Here is a 7945-nt window from a genome sequence, read left to right as displayed (position 1 = left end):
TAGAACTCCACGTGATACGACACGAGAAGAGACAACAAAAGTTAATATAACGCGGCTGGAATAAATCAGAGATTGACACACAAAACACGTAGGGAATTTGCATGATAGAAACAATAACAAATATACAATGAACATATATGGATGGAGGAAAGAGAAATAGATAATCCAGAGAGATATTAATTAAGAAATACAACTTTTAGCCTACAAGTATTAGAGAAATAGATTGAACTAAATGAGGAGTTAGGAGACAAAATTTCTTCTGAGGGTCGTGGCCGTCTTGGGGGGTCGTGGCCGTCTTAAGGGGTCGTGGCCGTCTTGAGGGGTCGTGGCTGTCTTGAGGGGTCGTGGCTGTCTTGAGGGGTCGTGGCTGTCTTGAGGGTCGTGGCTGTCTTGAGGGGTCGTGGCTGTCTCGAGGGTCGTGGCTGTCTTGAGGGGTCGTGGCTGTCTTAAGGGGTCGTGGCCGTCTTAAGGGGTCGTGGCTGTCTTGAGGGTCGTGGCTGTCTTGAGGGGTCGTGGCCGTCTTAAGGGGTCGTGGCCGTCTTAAGGGGTCGTGGCTGTCTTGAGGGGTCGTGGCTGTCTTGAGGGGTCGTGGCTGTCTTGAGGGTCGTGGATGTCCTGACGGTCGTGGCTGTCTTGAGGGGTCGTGGCTGTCTTGAGGGTCGTGGCTGTCTCGAGGGTCGTGGCTGTCTTGAGGGGTCGTGGCTGTCTCGAGGGTCGTGGCTGTCTTGAGGGGTCGTGGCTGTCTCGAGGGTCGTGGCTGTCTTGAGGGTCGTGGCTGTCTTGAGGGGTCGTGGCTGTCTTGAGGGGTCGTGGCTGTCTTGAGGGTCGTGGCTGTCTTGAGGGTCGTGGCTGTCTTGAGGGTCGTGGCTGTCTTGAGGGGTCATGGCTGTCTCGAGGGTCGTGGCTGTCTCGAGGGTCGTGGCTGTCTTGAGGGTCGTGGCTGTCTTGAGGGGTCGTGGCTGTCTTGAGGGGTCGTGGCTGTCTTGAGGGGTCGTGGCTGTCTTGAGGGTCGTGGCTGTCTCGAGGGTCGTGGCTGTCTCGAGGGTCGTGGCTGACTTGAGGGTCGTGGCTGTCTTGAGGGGTCATGGCTGTCTCGAGGGTCGTGGCTGTCTTGAGGGTCGTGGCTGTCTTGAGGGTCGTGGCTGTCTTGAGGGTCGTGGCTGTCTTGAGGGTCGTGGGTGACTTGAGGGTCGTGGCTGTCTTGAGGGTCGTGGCTGTCTTGAGGGTCGTGGCTGTCTTGAGGGTCATGGCTGTCTTGAGGGTCGTGGCTGTCTCGAGGGTCGTGGCTGTCTCGAGGGTCGTGGCTGTCTCGAGGGTCGTGGCTGTCTTGAGGGGTCGTGGCTGTCTTGAGGGGTCGTGGCTGTCTTGAGGGTCATGGCTGTCTTGAGGGTCGTGGCTGTCTCGAGGGTCGTGGCTGTCTTGAGGGGTCGTGGCTGTCTTGAGGGGTCGTGGCTGTCTCGAGGGTCGTGGCTGTCTCGAGGGTCGTGGCTGTCTTGAGGGGTCGTGGCTGTCTCGAGGGTAGTGGCTGTCTTGAGGGTCGTGGCTGTCTCGAGGGTCGTGGCTGTCTTGAGGGGTCGTGGCTGTCTTGAGGGGTCGTGGCTGTCTCGAGGGTCGTGGCTGTCTCGAGGGTCGTGGCTGACTTGAGGGTCGTGGCTGTCTTGAGGGCCGTGACTGTCTTGAGGGTCGTGGCTGTCTTGAGGGCCGTGGCTGTCTTGAGGGTCGTGGCTGTCTTGAGGGCCGTGGCTGTCTTGAGGGTCGTGGCTGTCCTGACGTTCGTGGCTGTCTTGAGGGTCGTGGCTGTCCTGAGGGTCGTGGCTGTCCTGACGTTCGTGGCTGTCTTGAGGGTCGTGGCTGTCCTGAGGGTCGTGGCTGTCTTGAGGGTCGTGGCTGTCTTGAGGGCCGTGGCCCCCCGTGGAAGATAAGGTCGTCGTAGTTGACAATGTTGTTGTCGTGGGGTGAGTCAGTGTTCCCAAGTCCCGGTGAGTAGCTGCGTGCGGCGCCTGGAGCCCCATTAACATCGACTCGGTGAGTATTCTCACCTCAGTAGTGAGTGAGGTGAGACATTGGGTGGGTATTCTCCCCTACAGAAGGAAGCTCTACACTCGCACTCACTCTCATACTGCTGTGTCTCTGCCTTGCAACGTAAGCGGCTTCACTGTAACGGCGCCATAGGGATGATTTAGCATAGTTCCATCCCCGTCCCATCGCTACCACGAATTCCATCCGTCCCTTGTTTCTCTCCTCTTCCACCCTTCCTGTTCTCTTATCTTACCCCGCCGTCTTTCCTCTCCCGACATTAAGCTCTCACCTGTTGATTCAAATTGCAAGTCGACCAGTTAATTTTACCAGGAGAGGGCGCCCCCGTGCGCGACGACGCCCGTCTCCAGCTAATTTCTGAACATTGATCAGGTTGGAATTCCTGAGACGTTGTCGCAGCAAACGATACGTTTTTCTTTAAGATTTTTCTAGGTAAAGTAAGACTGGCAGGAAGAAATATCTGACGTACAGTGATATATTTCTACTAGATACTTTTCTACTAGATACTTGTACATTTTAAGCTCACTCCTACAACAGAACGTGTTCGTGCCTCCACTTAGTCACCAGAGGAGTACACTCACCCCTACAGAGCTGGACAAAAGCTGAAATAGAGGGAATACAGGGAACAGATACACCACGCATAGACTCGATAATAAAGCACCTATTGGGACTTTCTCGAAGCTCTTAAAATGTACTCTCCGCAAAGGAGACGTGAGAAGTATCAAATTATATATACATGGAAGATACTGGAAGGCCAGGTCCCAAATTTATTCAGTAAAATCCCAACATACTGGAGTTAACGATATGGAAGTGCAGAATTGAACCAGTATAGAGTGGAGGTGCCAGAAGCACACTCAGAGAACACTGTCAGTATCAGAGACCAAAGGTTGTTCAGTAGCCTCCCAGGAAGTATTATATATATTGCTGAAAGGGAAGGGAACTATTAGGAGAAACGCCGAGCCATTACCACTATATAGCACTGGGAAGGAGTCAAGATAAGGATTTGGGATGGGACGGGGGAGAAGAAGAGTGTGATAAAAGTGGACGTCTTCAAGAAAAAGCTGGACACTTTTCTGCAAAAGGTGCCTGACCAACCGGGCTGTGGTGGGTATGTGGGCCTGCGGGCCACTCCAAGCAACAGCCTGTTGGACCAAGCTCTCGCCAGTCAAGTCTGGCCTCGGGCCGTATTGGGTAGCATGGCCCGTGGCCAGGATATCATCAGCGGCATATGCCAGGTTGGCCGCCATAAGAACGGCCTTTAGGAATCATTTCGAATCTTGTATACCACATATGTCAGACCAATCTTAGAGTATGCAGCTCCAGCATGGAGTCCGTATCTCGTCAAGCACAATACTAAATTAGAGGATGTTCAAAGGTATGCCATCAGACTAGTATCTGAGCTCAAGGGTATGAGCTACGAGGAGAGACTATGAGAACTTTACCTCACGTCACTGGAAGGCAGAAGAGTTAGAAGAGACTTGATCACCACAGAAAAGATTCTCAGAGGAATTGATAGGGTAGAAAAAGACAGTTTCTTTAACACACAAGGTTCATGATCAAGGGAACACAGGTGGAAACTGAGTACCAAGATGAGCCATAGAGATATTAAAAATAACTTTTTTCAATGTCAGTATTTAACAAATGGAATGCATTAGGAAGTGATGTAGTAGAAGCAGACGGTAAACACAGTTTCAAATGTAGAAATGATAGAGATCAGTAGGCTTAGGAATCTGTACACCAGTACAGATTTTCTTCCAGTGTCGTGAGGTTCAGTTCCAGTAGTCTTTCCTTGTAGCTTATTCCTCTCAGCTCAGGGACTAATCTGATGGCATAAATCTGAACCTTTTCTTAATTCGTTTTGTGTTTGACTAGATGTGCGCTCCAGGCTGGAGCCGCATATTCCAGTATTGGTCTGACATACGAGGTATACCAGGGGTCTGAATGATTCCTTACACAAGTTTCTGAAGGCAGTTCTTATGTTCGCCAGCCTTGTGTACGCCGTTGATGTTATCCTTTCGATGTGGGCTTCAGGGGCTAGGTCTGTTGTGATATCAACCCTCAGATCTTTCTCTCTTCCTGACTCCTGAAGGATTCCCTCTCCCAGCTGGTACCTTGTGTTTGGCCTTCTGCTCCCTACACCTATCTTCATCACTTTGCACTTGCTTGAGTTAAAGTCTAACTCCCATTTGTTGGACAATTCCTTCAGTCTGTCCAGGTCATCCTATAGCCTATTTCTGTCCTCCTCTGTCTTAATCCTTCTCCTAATTTTAGCATCATCAGCAAATATTGAGAGATATGATTCAATACCTTCTGGAAGATCATTCACGTATATCAGAAACAAGATAGGTCTGAGTACAGAACCCTGTGGGACTCAGCTGGTGACATCACGCCATTCTGAGGTCTCACCCCACACAGTAACTCTCTGTTCCTTGTTGTTTAGGTACTCCTTTATTCATATTAGCACCCTAACACTTACTCCAGCTTGTTTCTTTAAATTTTTCAAGTCTCTTATGGGGGTACTGTGTCAAAAGCTTTCTGACAGTCCAAGAAAATGCAGTTTGCCCATCCTTCTCTTGTTTTGCTTAATGTTTGTTGCTTGGTCATAGAATTGTATTAAACCTGTGAGGCTTGACTTGCCATCCCTGAACCCATGTTGGTGACGTGTTACAAAGTTACTTTTCTCCAGATGTTCTACCGGAATTTTCCAAACGATCTTCTCCATCACTTTGCATAATATACAAGTTAAGGACACCAGCCTTCTGCTCATATGAAGGTTTAGGCTGCCTCCTGCCTATCCATTTTTTTTTTAAATTGGGACTACATTAACTGTTTTCCAACTTTCTGGCAGGTCTCCTATTTCCAGTGATTTGTTATACACCATAGATAGTGGTATGCATAGTGCTTCTGCCCCCTCTTTTAGCATCCATGGTGAGATTCCATCAGGTCCAACAGTCTTAGTCACGTCTAAATCGAGCAGATACCTCCTAACCTCATCTCTGGTAATTTCAATATTTTCCAAGTCTGCTTGGTTTATCGCCACCCGTCTTATTTCAGGGACGTCTCTTTGCTCTATTGCGAAGACTTCCTGGATTCCCTTGTTGAGTTCTTCACGCACCTCTTTGTCATTCTGTGTACCCATTCTCTCCTTTTTAAGTTTCATCACCTGTTCTTTAGCTGTTGTTTTCCTCCTGATGTGGCTGTATAGCAGTTTTGGTTGGGTCCTTGACTTCATTTGCTATGTCATTTTCAAACTGCCTTTCTGCTTCTCTCCTCACACTGAGGTTCCCATTTCTGGCCAGCTGGTATCTCTCTCTCTGCTCTCTGGTGTTCTGTTATTTCTGTAGTTTCTCCATGCCCTTGTGCATAGCTGTCTTGCTTCATTACTTAGTTTTGCTTACTGCTTTTGCTTAGCTTACTGCCTTGCTTCTGTTAGTTTAAGGACTTACCCGAAACGCTATGCGTGGTAGTGGCTTTACAAGAAAGTTAATTCAACTTATTTTCTATATTCTCTGTTAACCCCCAATGTAACTTCTTGTATATTAATAAATAAATAAATAAGTAAATTACATGCCTCATTGAACCAAGGATCCCCCCCCCCTTTTTTTTTATCTTTCTGGGCCGAGATAAATCTGTTTTCGGTCTCCTGACACTTCTAGTGATGTAGTCCATCATGCCTTGAACAGACTTCTCTCTGAGCTGTCTCCCATGGTATTCCTCTTAGAAATTTTCTACTCACATCATAGTTTCCCCTTCCGTATTCCAGCCATTTAATTTTCGGTCCATTCATTGGATGGGTTACTCCTACTTCCACCAGATACTCAAATGTCAGTGGAATACCTGGAGCAAAAGAACTTTGTAATACAGTATCAGCATGGGTTCAGGGATGGGAAATCTTATTTCCCACTATTAATTGATTTCTATGACCAGACGACAAAAATCAGGTAAGAAAGAAAAGAGTGGGTAGACTGCATATTTTTGGATTGGCAGAAACCCTTGACACAGTATCCCATAGAAGATGGGTATGCAGGCAGGAGTGAAAAGGAAGGTACTCCACTGGATAAAAAAGAGTACCTAAGCAACGGAAGACAGCGAGTCACTGTAAGGGGTGAGGTCTTAGAGTGGCGAGGCGTCACCGGTGGAGTCCCGCAGGGTTTAGTCCTTGGACCTATTCTGTTTCTGATATGTGTAAATGATCTCCCAGAGGGAATAGTCTCGTTCCTCTCAATGTTTGCAGATGGTGTAAAAATCATGAGGAGAATTAAGACAGACGAAGATAGTATAGAGGATACAACATGACCTAGACAAACTGAAGGGATGATACAACAAATGGCTACTAAAGTTCAATCCAAGTAAATGTAAGGTACTGAAACTAGGCGAATGAAACAGGAGGCCAGATACAAAATACCAAATGGGAGACGAAGTCCTTCATCAAACGGACAGAAAGATCTAGGAGTTGATATTCGCCGAACCTGTTTCCTGAAGCCCACATGAAAAGAATATCATCAGCGGTGTATGCAAGGCTGGCTAACATCAGAACTGCCTTCAGAAACCTGTGTAAGGAATCCTTCAGAACCTTGTGTATCACATATGTAAGACCAACCCTGGAGTATGCAGCCCCAGAATGGAGCTCGTACCTTGTCAAGCACAAGACGAAGCTGGAGAAAGTCAAGAGGTATGCCATTAGACTAGTCCTAGAACAAAGAGGCATAAGTTACGAAGAAAGGCTTCATGAATTGCACCTCACGTCGCTAGAAGATGGAAGATCTTGGGGGAGATATGATCACCACATACAAAATTCTCAGGAGAATTGGCAAGGCAGATATGGACGGATTAAACGTGGATAGTACACGCACAAGGGGACACAGGTGAAAATTGAGTACTCAAGTAGGCTACAGACGCATCAGAAAGAATTTTTTCAGTGTTAAAAGTATTTAATAAATGGAATGCATTAGGCAGTGATGTGGTGGAGACTGACTCTATACACAGTTTCAAATGTAGATATGATAGAGCCCAGTAGGCTCAGAAACCTGTACACCAGTTGATTGACAGTTGAGAGGCGGGACCAAAGAGCCGGAGCTCAACCTCCGCAAGCACAACTTGGTGAAGGGAATTGTCAGGGGAAAGCGCCAAGCCATTACGACTATACAGCACTTGGAAGGGATCAGGATTTGGGATGGGACGGGGGGGGGGGAGAGGAATGGTGCCCAACCACTTGAACGGTGGTTGACCGTCGCTCTACCGTCCAGTCCAAGTGGTTGGGCACCATTCTTTCCCCCGTCCCATCAGCCACCAGGCCCCCTGTGTAGTGAGTACACGAACCAACAGACAAATAGGCATGCATGCACGCACGCACGCACACACACACAAGTGTTCACAACAGTGCCACCAGCGAGTAGTGCAGCGTGGAGTGGGAGCACGTGGGTGTGCGGTCAACCCAACCATGATATACAGACATACGCCATCCCCCACTTAGTGCCCACCTTGGGAACCTTCCCCCCACTCACCCTCTCCCCAGGACGTCCCTTTTTTCACCCCCCCCCCAAGCCCTCCCTTAACCCGCACCCCAAGCCCTCCCTTAACCCGCACCCCAAGCCCTCCCTACTTCCCCATGCTCTCCCTTCTCCCCCACCCCCTCTAAGTCCTCCAATCTCCCCCACCCTCCCCTAAGTCCTCCATTCTCAACCACCCCCCCAAGCCCTCCCTGCTCCTATACCCCCAATTCTCTCCTTCTCCCCCACTTCCTCAAGCTGTCCCCCTCTCCCCCACCCTTCCAAACCCTCTCTTCTCCCCACCCACCCAAGCCTTCCCTCCCTTCAGCACCCTCCCCCATACCAGATCCTACCAGTCCCCCCCCCCCCTCAAACCCCAGACTCCCAGGTCCCCCTTCCTAGGCCCTCTCATCCCGGGC

At 49.2% G+C, this 7945-nt stretch overlaps 1 protein-coding gene across 1 annotated transcript; it reads right to left on the bottom strand.

Annotated features, from left to right (window-relative positions):
* Nucleotides 1–540: 540 nt before the first annotated feature.
* LOC123759849 (myosin light chain kinase, smooth muscle-like) lies at nucleotides 541–1248 on the bottom strand. Its single transcript, XM_045745107.1, has one exon. The coding sequence runs from the start codon at nucleotides 1246–1248 to the stop codon at nucleotides 541–543; it is 708 nt and encodes a 235-aa protein (XP_045601063.1).
* Nucleotides 1249–7945: the final 6697 nt, after the last annotated feature.

Source organism: Procambarus clarkii, chromosome 8, assembly GCF_040958095.1.
Source record: "Procambarus clarkii isolate CNS0578487 chromosome 8, FALCON_Pclarkii_2.0, whole genome shotgun sequence".
NCBI classification, from domain to species: Eukaryota; Metazoa; Arthropoda; class Malacostraca; order Decapoda; family Cambaridae; genus Procambarus; species Procambarus clarkii.
Note: the sequence above shows the minus strand (reverse complement) of the source record. Positions and strands in the feature narration are given on the sequence as shown.